Source organism: Panonychus citri, unplaced genomic scaffold (assembly GCF_014898815.1).
Source record: "Panonychus citri isolate SS breed McGregor unplaced genomic scaffold, ASM1489881v1 Contig00028, whole genome shotgun sequence".
Lineage (NCBI taxonomy): Eukaryota > Metazoa > Arthropoda > Arachnida > Trombidiformes > Tetranychidae > Panonychus > Panonychus citri.
The window spans coordinates 1,987,265-2,000,853 of NW_026515433.1; the positions used below are offsets into that span (position 1 = coordinate 1,987,265).

General features: G+C 34.5%; 4 protein-coding genes across 5 annotated transcripts; 3 read left to right on the forward strand and 1 right to left on the reverse strand.

Moving 5' to 3' along the window:
• Positions 1 to 2,455: 2,455 nt before the first annotated feature.
• On the forward strand, positions 2,456 to 3,443 carry LOC128396992 (uncharacterized). The gene has a single exon (XM_053357655.1). The coding sequence runs from the start codon at positions 2,471 to 2,473 to the stop codon at positions 3,401 to 3,403; it is 933 nt and encodes a 310-aa protein (XP_053213630.1). The 5' UTR covers positions 2,456 to 2,470; the 3' UTR covers positions 3,404 to 3,443.
• A 666-nt stretch (positions 3,444 to 4,109) lies between these two features.
• On the forward strand, positions 4,110 to 5,803 carry LOC128396991 (poly(ADP-ribose) glycohydrolase-like). Its single transcript, XM_053357654.1, has 2 exons — positions 4,110 to 4,774; positions 4,825 to 5,803. Exons 1-2 carry the CDS (start codon positions 4,209 to 4,211, stop codon positions 5,762 to 5,764), a joined length of 1,506 nt encoding a protein of 501 aa, XP_053213629.1. The 5' UTR covers positions 4,110 to 4,208; the 3' UTR covers positions 5,765 to 5,803.
• A 792-nt stretch (positions 5,804 to 6,595) lies between these two features.
• Positions 6,596 to 11,439, forward strand: LOC128397084 (osmotic avoidance abnormal protein 3-like). Its single transcript, XM_053357758.1, is given in 7 exon segments — positions 6,596 to 7,630; positions 7,706 to 7,861; positions 8,252 to 9,143; positions 9,234 to 10,070; positions 10,073 to 10,309; positions 10,529 to 11,032; positions 11,149 to 11,439. Coding segments are annotated over 7 exon segments (2,730 nt in total). The 5' UTR covers positions 6,596 to 7,555; the 3' UTR covers positions 11,178 to 11,439.
• A 54-nt stretch (positions 11,440 to 11,493) lies between these two features.
• Positions 11,494 to 13,527, reverse strand: LOC128397090 (minor histocompatibility antigen H13-like). 2 transcript variants are annotated; one of them, XM_053357767.1, is made up of 4 exons: positions 13,390 to 13,527; positions 12,370 to 12,988; positions 11,993 to 12,297; positions 11,494 to 11,900 (listed from the first exon to the last, which is right to left on the reverse strand). In XM_053357767.1, exons 2-4 carry the CDS (start codon positions 12,946 to 12,948, stop codon positions 11,615 to 11,617), a joined length of 1,170 nt encoding a protein of 389 aa, XP_053213742.1. In that variant the 5' UTR covers positions 12,949 to 12,988; positions 13,390 to 13,527; the 3' UTR covers positions 11,494 to 11,614. The 2 variants fall into 2 exon arrangements, with proteins under 2 accessions (XP_053213742.1, XP_053213741.1); XM_053357766.1 differs by lacking the exon at positions 13,390 to 13,527 and having other exon boundaries at positions 12,370 to 13,236.
• Between the last annotated feature and the right edge of the window lie 62 nt (positions 13,528 to 13,589).

The window sequence follows — 13,589 nt, forward strand, 5'->3', positions numbered from 1 at the left end:
AACAGAAAGTTAATCATTCTTTGTTTTCAATCAACAACAATTAGTATCGATTCTTGCTAATTGTTTCCTTGGTACATTGACAAACCAGCCAATTCCAAATTGATCATTTCACATTAAGAGTAAGTTTTATCCTAATGTCTAACGAAACATATTAACATTCAATGTTCAGTTTATTTTCAGGTCGGTCAGCATATAAATTTCAAGCCGAAAAGTTGAAATGTATCTTGAACTATTTTCATCGAGTTGCGATTAACCCACCGAGGGGAACGGTTACCTTTCGACGACAATATTTGGCCCCAGAACGAACTCCTGATTGGTCAAGTTCAGCGAAGACTTTGAAAAAGTTTATCGTTTGTCCAAATGGGACAATTGAAAACGATGGACGGGGAATGCTTCAAGTTGATTTCGCTGATGAATATATCGGTGGTTTAACGCTTACATGGAATGCTCCAAGAAGAGATTCGATTTGCGATCAATCCCGTTAATTGTTTCGATGCTTTTACTGAGAAAATGTTGGACAATGAGGCAGTCGTTATCATCGGCGCTGAACGATTTAACAGCTATTCAGGATACTCTGATACTTTTAAATTCGCAGGCGATTTTAATGATACAACACCAATGGACTCATGGGGGCGTCGGTACACTAGAGTTGTAGCGATAGACGCTATTAATTTCGGTTACGATGATTTGATTCAAGATCAATATTCGAAAAGTTTATCGATAGAGAACTAGTTAAATCTTTCACTGGTTTCATGGAAAGGGACATTCAAGAGTCAATCGATGTGCTGTCGCAACGGGAAATTGGGGCTGTGGTGTTTTCAGGTGATCCTAAATTGAAATGCTTAATCCAGTGGATCGCCGCATCGATGGCCCTTCGAGATGTTGTTTATCACTTTTAGTGATCGCCGATTATCAAATATGAAAGACACTATCTCTCATCGAAGCTAAGAAACTGACCACTGGTCAATTGTACAATTATCTTATTGAATATGGACAATATATTGAATCTGCATTCAATAAGATTAACTACAGTCAGTGTCTTTGATTCATCAGGAAAAATACAAAACAATTGAATCTGTAATTTGATAAATTAAAATTAACCAAAACAATTAATTTTTGTTCCAAGTGATTTAGCTTTATGTTAATACAACTACAGATACTAATTACACTAGGAACAAAGGTAATTAACTGATTACATGAAATAGGTCCATGGATTTATTTTGACATATAGTCTAATCTCCGGGTACGGAAATCATCAACTTTCAATTCCTCTTTGTCGAGAACCTCAAGTTCCTGTTCATTATCAGGAGAATTCTCATCCTTATCCTCATGCACATTTCCTATTAATCTCCAAAGGAACCATTGAATTACATTCCTCGATCTCTTTCACATTTCGGTTATTCTGTTGATCGTTGCCTGCACGAAGATGCTCAAAGAGTCCGAAAGAGAAGGTAAATTACCCATTCGTTCATTAATCTACATAGTAAAAGTGTTCGAGAAAAGTTCTGATAACCAAATTTACTATCCATACGTTAGATACCAAAGTGAACGAAGTTTTAATTAGCCGCCTGTAAGCAGCGATTTCAAACCATTAACCTTGAAATTCAAGGCTCGAATGACCATTAGCCGGTACATCGATTATCAGATTGGCTAAAATAAACTGGGTTCTTAATTATTGTATTAAATCGAGCACCATAATTAAAATGCTCACATATCAACCTCTAGATGGCAATACTAATTTATCTAATTAAATTGCTTACCGGGATTGTAAACATTGAATATTACTAGTTGATTAAGTTTCATCGTTACAACTGTTTAAATTGTTTGTTTCTGTGAGTGATTTTTGTTAAATTAAGTTGGTTATCATGATCAACAAAGAGCCTGATTGTTGTGAACCATTGGGTGAATTAAAGCCTGGTCTAGATAAGACAATTTTCTATCAATTACCATGGACATCCGATGATAATCAACCGAAAAAAGTTAAATCAGATCAATCAAATCCACTTTTACGCCCATCAAGTGATTATGTTCAAATGCCTTTCGATCAGAAATCTCAATGGACTCGAATAGTTGATCTGTTAAATTCAACTCTAAATGGAAATGGTATCAAAAGCTTTGAGCAATTAGGCGAATTGCTTAAGTCAATTAACCCTTCATTGGAAAATTGTTCACTCAATTTCCTCAAAAAGGTGATTGATAAGATGAATTTCAATGAGAAGACTCAATTTTATGATGTAACTTTACCTTTCATTTTATCATCAACCTTGAAATTAACTGATTTGATTGTGAAGCCGATTCCACTTCTTAAACAGAAAGTTAATCATTCGTTGTTTTTCAATCAACAACAATTAGTATCGATTCTTGCTAATTGTTTCCTTGGTACATTTGACAAACCAGCCAATTCCAATTGAATCATTTCATTTCAAGAGTAAGTTTTATCCTAATGTCTAACGAAACATATTAACATTCAATGTTCAGTTTATTTTCAGGTCGGTCAGCGTATAAATTTCAAGCCGAAAAGTTGAAATGTATCTTGAACTATTTTCATCGAGTTGCGATTAACCCACCGAGGGGAACGGTTACCTTTCGACGACAATATTTGGCCCCAGAACGAACTCCTGATTGGTCAAGTTCAGCGAAGACTTTGAAAAAGTTTATCGTTTGTCCAAATGGGACAATTGAAAACGATGGACGGGGAATGCTTCAAGTTGATTTCGCTGATGAATATATCGGTGGTTTAACGCTTACTTATGGAATGCTCCAAGAAGAGATTCGATTTGCGATCAATCCCGAGTTAATTGTTTCGATGCTTTTTACTGAGAAAATGTTGGACAATGAGGCAGTCGTTATCATCGGCGCTGAACGATTTAACAGCTATTCAGGATACTCTGATACTTTTAAATTCGCAGGCGATTTTAATGATACAACACCAATGGACTCATGGGGGCGTCGGTACACTAGAGTTGTAGCGATAGACGCTATTAATTTCGGTTACGATGATTTGATTCAAGATCAATATTCGAAAAAGTTTATCGATAGAGAACTAGTTAAATCTTTCACTGGTTTCATGGAAACTGAGGACATTCAAGAGTCCAATCGATGTGCTGTCGCAACGGGAAATTGGGGCTGTGGTGTTTTTCGAGGTGATCCTAAATTGAAATGCTTAATCCAGTGGATCGCCGCATCGATGGCCCTTCGAGATGTTGTTTACATCACTTTTAGTGATCGCCGATTATCAAATATGAAAGACACTATCTCTCAACTCGAAGCTAAGAAACTGACCACTGGTCAATTGTACAATTATCTTATTGAATATGGACAATATATTGAATCTCTGCATTCAATAAGATTAACTACAGTCAGTGTCTTTGAATTCATCAGGGAAAAAATACAAAACAATTGAATCTGTAATTTGATAAATTAAAATTAACCAAAACAATTAATTTTTGTTCCAAGTGATTTAGCTTTATGTTAATACAACTACCCAGATACTAATTACACACTTAGGAACAAAGGTAATTAACTGATTACATGAAATGGGTCCATGGATTTATTTTTGACATATAGTCTAATCTCCGGGTACGGGAAATCATCAACTTTCAATTCCTCTTTGTCGAGAACCTCAAGTTCCTGTTCATTATCAGGAGAATTCTCATCCTTATCCTCATGCACACATTTCCTATTAATCTCCCAAAGGAACCATTGAATTACAAAATTCCTCGATCTCTTTCACATTTCGGTTATTCTGTTGATCGTTGCTTGCACGAAGATGCTCAAAGAGTCCGAAAGAGAAGGTAAATTACCCATTCGTTCATTAATCTACATAGTAAAAGTGTTCGAGAAAAGTTCTGATAACCAAATTTACTATCCATACGTTAGATACCAAAGTGAACGAAGTTTTAATTAGCCGCCTGTAAGCAGCGATTTCAAACCATTAACCTTGAAATTCAAGGGTCGAATGACCATTAGCCAGTACACCGATTATCAGAGTGGCTAAAATAAATTGGTTGCTTAATTATTGTATTAAATCGAGCACCATAATTAAAATGCTCACATATCAACCTCTAGATGGCAATACTAATTTATCTAATTAAATTGCTTACCGGGATTGTAAACATTGACTATTAATAGTTGATTAAGTTTCATCGTTACAACTGTTTAAATTGTTTGTTTCTGCGAGTGATTTTTGTTAAATTAAGTTGATTATCATGATCAACAAAGAGCCTGATTGTTGTGAACCATTAGGTGAATTAAAGCCTGGTCCAGATAAGACAATTTTCTATCAATTACCATGGACATCCGATGACAATCAACCGAAAAAAGTTAAATCAGATCAATCAAATCCACTTTTACGCCCATCAAGTGATTATGTTCAAATGCCTTTCGATCAGAAATCTCAATGGAATCGAATAGTTGATCTGTTAAATTCAACTCTAAATGGAAATGGTATCAAAAGCTTTGAGCAATTAGGCGAATTGCTTAAGTCAATTAACCCTTCATTGGAAAAATGTTCACTCAATATCCTTAATCAAGTGATTGATCAAATGAATTTCAACGAGAAGACTCAATTTTATGATGTAACTTTACCTTTCATTTTATCATCAACCTTGAAATTAACTGATTTGATTGTGAAGCCGATTCCACTTCTTAAACAGAAAGTTAATCATTCTTTGTTTTTCAATCAACAACAATTAGTATCGATTCTTGCTAATTGTTTCCTTGGTACATTTACCAAACCAACCAATTCCAAATTGAATCATTTCACATTTCAAGAGTAAGTTCTATCCAAACGTCTAACGAAACATATTAACGTTCAATCTCTAGGCTGTTTTCAGGTTCGTCTTCCGTCAAACGCAAAGCCGAAAAGTTGAAATGTATCCTAAATTATTTTCATCGAGTTGCGATTAACCCACCGAGGGGAACGGTTACCTTTCGACGACAATATTTGGCCCCAGAACGAACTCCTAACTGGTCAAGATCGGCGAAATGTTTGAAAAAGTTGGTTGTTAGTCCAAACGGGACAATTGAACACGATGGACGGGGAATGCTTCAAGTGGATTTCGCTCATAAATTGATCGGTGGTAAAACGCTCACTTATGGAATGGTTCAAGAAGAGGTTCGATTTGTAATCAATCCCGAATTAATCGTTTCGATGCTTTTTACTGAGAAAATGTTGGACAATGAGGCAGTCGTTATCATCGGCACTGAACAATTCAACAATTATTCAGGATATTCTGATACTTTTAAATTCGCAGGCGATTTTAACGATTCAACACCAGTAGACTCGTGGGGTCGTCGGTACACTAGAATCATGGCTATGGACGCTCTTTATTTCGCTGTTGATAAGGTTCAAACTCAATATTCGAAAAAGTTTATCGACAGAGAACTAGTTAAATCTTTCACTGGTTTCATGGAAACTGAGGAAATTCAAGAGTCCAATCGATGTGCTGTCGCAACGGGAAATTGGGGCTGTGGTGTTTATCGAGGCGACCCTCAGGTGAAATGCTTAATCCAGTGGATCGCCGCATCGATGGCCCTTCGAGATGTTGTTTACTTCACTTTTGGTGATCGCCGATTAGCAAATATGAAAGACACTATCTCTCAACTCGAAGCTAAGAAACTGACCACTGGTCAATTGTACAATTATCTTATTGAATATGGACAATATATTGAATCTCTGCCTCCGTTTAACAAACAAACCAGAACAGGGCCAACAACAATTAGTGTATTTGAATTCATTGGGAAAAAAATACAAAACAATTAAATTTGTAATTTGATCAATTAAAATTAACCATAACAATTAGTTTTTGTTTGTTCCAATTGATTTAACTTTATACAATTACCCTGATAATTACACAATTCAGGTCATGAAATGAGGTGATTAACCGATTGTTGTTTTCAAAAAATGATCTCTCAAAATTAACTAATCAATTTGAATTGCTAACTGATCACTGAATCTAATTAATCTAAATTGTTAGAGTGAATTGTTGTTTATCAACCATTATAATAATATCTTTATTAATCTAAATCTTAACTCTTAATCTTAATCTAAATGGTAACTTTTTTAATCTAATTAAGGTTTTTACCTTAATCATTAAGAGACTTCATCAATCTTTGATGATGATCATTGAAACTAAATACCAGCAATCAATAAATTGTAAAATATTAATAATCGTTAATGATCATAGTTGTAGTTTTAACCTTGACAATTTATCGAATCAGTAGAAATATTTTTTAATCGATTTTAATTGAAATTAAAAAAACTCATTCTTTTACAATAACAATCAAAACAATTAAGAGATAATCATAAAAATGAAAAACTTTTCAATCCAATTTGAATGTTAACAGTTAAGAGATTGACTGAATTGGTTACAATTAGGTAATTAATCAAATACCCTGAGGCGATGAAGCTCACAAAGTATCAACAATTATAAGGTAAAAGAGGCTAATTAAACAATTAGAATGATAATAAGTTAATCAACAGAATCACAAGAGTGACAATTAAGGCGAAAAGATGAACATTTACAGAAAGAATTTGTTTTTTCTCATCAATCTGATTCTCCATTTCCAATTTTTCTCTGATTATTTCGATTCACGAACTATTATTATTATTATTTCTCCATGATGATCATGATGATAATGTTACCTGATCGATGGAAGAGAAAAGAAAAAAGAAAAAAGAAAACGAAAAAACCTTGGAAGAGAAATTAAGTAACTATTAGCAACGAATAGAATTGGAATAGAAAAGGTGAAGAAAATAATTCTAACCAAATGATCCATGTTAAAGGTAAGATTGATTCTTTTTACTAATTGTTACAAATTAAAGAATTTAAATTGTTCAACTCACAATCGACCAGAACAATCAGTTAATTGTCATCGTCCAATCAAATGATCCAATTCAATTATTTTCGCCAACAATTTCTCTTTGTTTTCTATTCTCAGTGTTGATCTTTGTTTTCTTATTCTTTTCTCTGAGTTAATTGTTTCATCAATTCTTTAATTGTGTCTATGTGATTTAATTTTATTCTTTTCTTCAACTAAATCTTGTCTTTCGACTGTTGTTCCAGTTAATCTTCGGGTGTCACCAGAATATTCTGGGTTAATAGATTGTTTCCTTTTCCCTGTTGCTTTGATTTCTATTTTCGATCAATCAATCAACTCTAATTGTTAATTCTCTTGTTTTTCTTATTCTTTTTTATCAATTTTCTAAACCATTATCATTATCCTTTTCTCATCTTCCTCCCGAAGAGTTTAATCATCTCACTGGTCATCTGATTATATCAATTTGTTGATTGGTCACTTTTGTTCCTATTGACCATTTCAATTGTTGATCATAACTGTTTATTGTTTGGACATTTGTCTTTCTTTGCCAATTTCAACCAGGAAATAATTGGATTATCGCTGGTAAACAATCATGATTGATTATCTGCCTGTGATTTGTGTCCACAGAGGGTGAAAGTGTTAATCCATTTGTTGATTATCTCAAATTAACTTAATTCGTTTTATAATCTTTTACATCTTAATGTGTCCAACTGAAGACCTTCAGAAATGAATCATGTCTTCAGAATCTGTCAAAGTAATTGTCCGATGTCGACCTCTAAATCAGAGGGAAAAAGACTTAAAATGCAAGGTAATTAACTAATTGTTACGATTGATTTCTCTCTCTCTCTCATTCTAACCAATTAATCTCCCATTCTTAATCCAGATAATTGTCCAAATGAATCCCTCATTGGCCCAATGTAGTATAATCAATCCCAATGATCCCGAAGCCCTTCCCAAGCCGTTTACCTTTGATGGCGCTTATTTTATTGATTCAACAACTGAACAAATTTACAATGAAATTGTATTTCCAATCGTTGAGGTGAGTAATTAACTCAGTTAATCTTAATCACTCTAATCACCCTTTCCAATTAATCCAAATCAATAGATTCCAAACACCATAGACTATTTAAAATTCAATCTACACTTAATTAGTTCAGCTAATAAAATATAACCATTATTACAATAGATCTAATTTCTTATCGATTATTTGAAACTAAATTGAGTTAATAGATTTCCGAATGTTAATTAATCCAGTTAAATGTTTTACATTTGAAATGACGTAAATTCAACAAGCATATTAATCATGAAATAGTAAACACGAAATCTGAAAGTTTTTTTTTCATATATTCTAATAAGTGATTAAGTTATTTCAAGTTGACTGTGAATAGTTAATTGTTTGTAATTAAAATTGATTCTTTTGTGCCCTTAGAGTGTTACCGAAGGTTATAATGGGACTGTATTCGCTTATGGACAAACTGGTTGTGGTAAATCATTTACCATGCAAGGGATTACGACGCCTTCGAGTCAGAAGGGAATAATACCAAGAGCGTTTGAACATATCTTTGAGGCCATTTCGGCGACCGATCATACAAAATTCTTGGTTCATGCTTCATATCTTGAGATTTATAATGAAGAGATTCGTGATCTTCTTGGTGTTGATTCAAAGAAAAAGTTGGACCTAAAAGAAGCCCCAGATTCGGGTGTATTTGTCCAAGGATTATCTTGTCACCCGGTTCACGATGTGAGACAATGTGAACAATTGATGGAATTGGGGTGGAAAAATCGTTCCGTTGGTGCGACTCTTATGAATGCCGATTCCTCTCGATCTCATTCAATATTTAGTGTACAATTGGAACGGATGGAGACCGGAGAAATGGCCGAATTTGATTCAACCATTCGAAAAGGAAAATTGAATCTAGTCGATTTAGCTGGAAGCGAAAGACAGGCCAAAACGGGAGCCACTGGTGATCGATTGAAAGAAGCGACCAAGATCAATTTATCTCTATCGGCTTTAGGTAATGTCATCTCGGCGCTGGTCGATGGTAAATGTAAACATATTCCTTACCGAGATTCCAAATTAACCCGATTACTTCAAGATTCGCTGGGAGGTAATACAAAGACTCTGATGGTCGCCTGTCTCTCACCAGCGGACAATAATTACGACGAAACCTTAAGTACATTGAGATATGCTAATCGTGCCAAGAACATTCAAAATAAACCAACAATTAACGAAGATCCAAAAGATGCTTTGTTACGCCAATACCAGGACGAAATCCAAAGACTCAAGTCTCTCTTATCGACATCCTCAGTTTCGGAAATAAGTAAGCAGATAATTAATTGTTCATTTGAAATGATATTCGATCAATAATCGAAATGATTTGTTTGTGTTTTCTTTTTCAAACATCTCATAGGTTCTAATGTAATCGATAATGAATTACTCGATAAGATGAAACATGAATATGACCTGAAGATGCAAGAATTGGTTGAGAAACACAAAGAGGAACAGGAAAGAAACGCTCAACTAAAAAACGATATGAACAAATTGAAAGAAACGATGGAATCGAGAATGGCCGAAGAGCAAAATCGTGGGACAATTAACGGAGAAACGGGTGACCTGATTGATGATGTTCCACTTGAAATGAATGGACCAATGGTCTCACCGGTCTCTGACCTGGATCGAGAAAGAGGTAACATCGCACAAATTCAAGCGGAAACGTTAGAGAGGATTCAGGCCTTGCAGGAACGAATGGTCGGCGGTGAGAAGGCCAATGATCCGGAATTGAAAGAGAAACGAACGAAGAGGAAAAAGATAGCCGAAAGACGAATGATGGCCATTTCGGACGCTCTTAAAAAGGTCGACGACGATGATCAACTGTTGCTCAAAGCTTATGGTGATATAACGGAAGAGCTTAGAGCTCGAACCGCTCTACTGAAACGGGCGAAGAGGAAAATTTCAACGCTCGAAAGTGAAGTAAAAGATTTACAAGGTGAATTCGAAACGGAACGGACAGACTATTTGGAGACAATTCGCCGACAGGATCAGCAGATCAAATTGTTTTCTCAATTGTTGGATAAAATTCAACCCGCCGTTCGAAAGGACTGTAACTATGCCAACATCGAGAAAGTAAAAAGCGAAAGTGTTTGGGATGAAGATCTTCAGAAATGGCGGTTACCCGATTGTTATATCGTTCGAACTAAACTTCCCCCGCCACCGGGATCGACGCCAGGACTTATCGGTGGTACATTAGGTCCGGGAGAATTCAGCCAGGCGGTCGAGAGAAGCCGCTTTTCTCTCGGTCAACTTCACCAGGTCGAAGTTTCTCTTCGAATAATGTTGACGATATAATCGACGAAGAGAAAGAATCTCTTTCAGATTTTCGATTGTTACAAAAACTCGAACAAGGAGCTGAAGAAAATATCGCCGCGAATTATTTTAAGCCCAAACGAAGAGAAGAATTGTTGAATAATGTTCGAAAAGCGACAAATCGTAAGTTTCAGTTTCTTTTCTAATTTTCGCTTTTTCATTTTCTCTTTTCTTTCGCTTCAATTGTCTTTGTTTCTCTTTAATTAGTCACAATTTGTCGTTTAATTGGCTTTTAATTGCATGGATTTTGCTTCTTTTTTTCGTTATTTTGTTTTGTTCGTATTCACTTTCGCTTTGTTGTCTTGGGATAGAAATTTTTTCTTACAAATATTAGTTTCACAGTCACCGGAGTTCTCAATGGAATCAGGCCAAATCGATTAACTGGTTTACTATCACAATCGAATTCAGTTAACAATCTATCAAATGGAAACTTGATTAGCAATAGTCAAGAAAATTTATCAAATGGTTTAAAACCGATTGGTAATTTTGGTAAATCAGTTACTACTTCATTTAATCATCAACAATCATCTTCGCCTTTATCTTCATCACCCGTCACGATTAACGATCAACAATCACCAGTAACATTTCTGAACTCTCCCATGTTATCACCACCGACGATATTAACATCATCACCATTAAATAATCATGCAACAATTAAGAAAACGGTTTCTTCTGTGGTGAGTACAAATGTTAATATTAATCCGCCGATTCGACAATTAAGTAAATCACTTCCGTCCACTCGTAATGGCAAAGAAGACGATTTTTCCAATGGTGGATCTTTAAGTGCTGGTGAATTACCAAGGCGTCCATTTAGATTACAATCAATTAGAGTGGAAAGAAAAGAAGGTAAATTAGTTAATTGTTGCGAAATTATTCCATCATATTGATCTATTTTTCCATTAAAGCTAATTATTGATTTTTCTTTTTTTCTATCCTCCTTTCTATCTGATCAATAAATTCAGATCAAATCAACGGAATTTCAATGATGTGAAAATTGGGCAACAATTAGCAGATTAAATTATCGTTAATCTATTGATATTTTAAAGACTGTTTGCTGAATTAACTACTAATTTGTTACCTGTTATCCATAATTAGTTCCCAATTCACCCTAAACAATTTATATTATTTTGAACAATTGTATCAATATTTTTAACAATCATTAATAAATGATTGTTGCTAATAAATACTGATTGAAAAAGAAAATGATTTTACATTTTTAAACCACAAACAAGAGACAATTTGATTGTTTGGATAGTTTGAGTAGATTTATGTGTAATTTACCCGGGGAAAAAATAATTCTCATGAAATTATTTGTTCAAAGATCATACATCAATAAATTAACATTTTTTTGATGGTAGATGTTAATTTAATTAAATAGACGTAACCCATAAATCCAATGGTAAAAATAATAATTCTTTGTTTAGTTGATTAACTGTCCTTTTTGTCTTTAGAATTGGTTTTTGAGGATTTTTTTCCGCTCTCTTTGACTTTCTTTTCCTCCTCTTCAGCGTGATCTTGATAGGTGAACATTGATTTGAGATCTCCCTTGATTAGGGCAACCGCTAATGGACTGAGGACACAGGCGGGTACGAGGTACAGAAGAGCGGGCTGGGCATGATTGTAAACTGTCATCACGACGATGGTCAAGATCAAACCTAAAATGTAGGCGATGAAGGCTGTCCAGAAGTAAAGCTTTGAACCTTTTCTTTTAAGACTGTAGACAGAAAAAAATGAACAATAAGATTTGAATCATGATTATCAAATCAAGAAGACAATTGATTGAGAGGGATGAATGATTTTTCTAACCTGACATCAAATCGCAACAGAAGAGCAATAAAGATACCGGGAACAACGATATCACCGAGACCAAGCATTGCGAAATGTTTTCCAAGAAAACCGGCCTCAATAAAATCTTGAGGGAACATGAGTTTGATTGGAGCTTCGAAAGATTGAGCTACGGTGACCATAACATCAGTTCCAAAGACCCAGAAAACGTCATAGAAGAAAAGACCAATCAATAGGATGCAACCGTTTCCGATTTTGTTCAATGAGAGAAGCTCAATTCCACTGCAAGCAAAAGCAATTCCGAACAAATTGTTTGCAAGCCAATGCTGATAGAGGAAAAAAAAGAAAGATTAATGATCAAACTATTAATTGTTGAATTGGAAAAGTGTGTTAGTTACCTTTTTCATGAAATACCAGACACCGATAATACTGGAAACAATGAAAGCAAAAATGTCGAGAGTGTTAAATTGGAAGTCAATTAAATCTAACGGTTTCTTGTCAGTTTTTTCCTTCTTTGTGAAAGTAAGATGATAATCAATCTTTCCTACTGGACCATCGAGAATTTTGTTAAAAATGGGCATCAGTAAGGTTGTCAAAGCAATAATTCCAAGAGAAAAGAAATAAATACTGAGAAGATAGTTAACATATTCCTTTGAGAAAATGGTTATAACCAAATAGAGACCACCAAGAGTACCAGAGGCAATAATTGGAAAAGTCATAGCGTCTTTTTTGGACATAATATCCGGTCGGATACCCGTTTCTTCATAAGCTTTTTTCTGCTTCTGGTGGAATTTAATTGATCGAAAAGAACCATAGAAAATGGGTAAAACAGCCATTACAACAAGTGACACATAAGCAACGGTTCTTCCCTCAGTTGTAGCTTTGAATTTACTAGCAGCAGAACCAGCACCAGTTACCGAATCATTGGAAGCTTGTGAAATGATGAAATCTTTATAATAACTACTAAGATAATCCATGATTGATTAGTTGACCAAAAAGTTGAATAAATATGTTGTACTAAAAAAAAAGAGAAAAAGGGAGATTAGAAAGGGAAAATGAACCAAAAATACTGAGAAGAAACAAAAGAAGAAAAAAATGAAACAAAAGACACAAAAGACACAGAGACAGTTAAAAGAAAAAGACTCCGAAAGAAAAGAATATGATTTGTCAATTAGTTCACTAATTCATTAATGATGTGGATTAGTTAATTGTGATCACAACATGAGAATTAAAAAGAAAAGCAAATTAAACTTATGCAACGTCCACATAGCGACTCAGTTGCTAAGCAAAAAAAGGGAAGATCAACTAATTACGGAGAAAAAGATTTAAAAAAAGCGCAAGAAAATTGAAACTTAAATTGTTATCACAATTTGATCGGAACAATTATTTTTCCTTGGATCACTTTTTGTTTAACTTACGAACAATTAGATTAATTTCTGTTGATTTAATCTTTTTACTTCTTCTCAATAGATTAACAGTGAGAAGTGAATTGTTATTTTCCTTTGGGCAATTTAAATTATGTAAACAATTGAAGGAAAAGTCAAGGTGGTCGCCACTGTTGCTCTTCTTGTGGGTTTGTTGTTTTCTTGTCTTTTTGATGATTAAAAAGTGAGAGGAA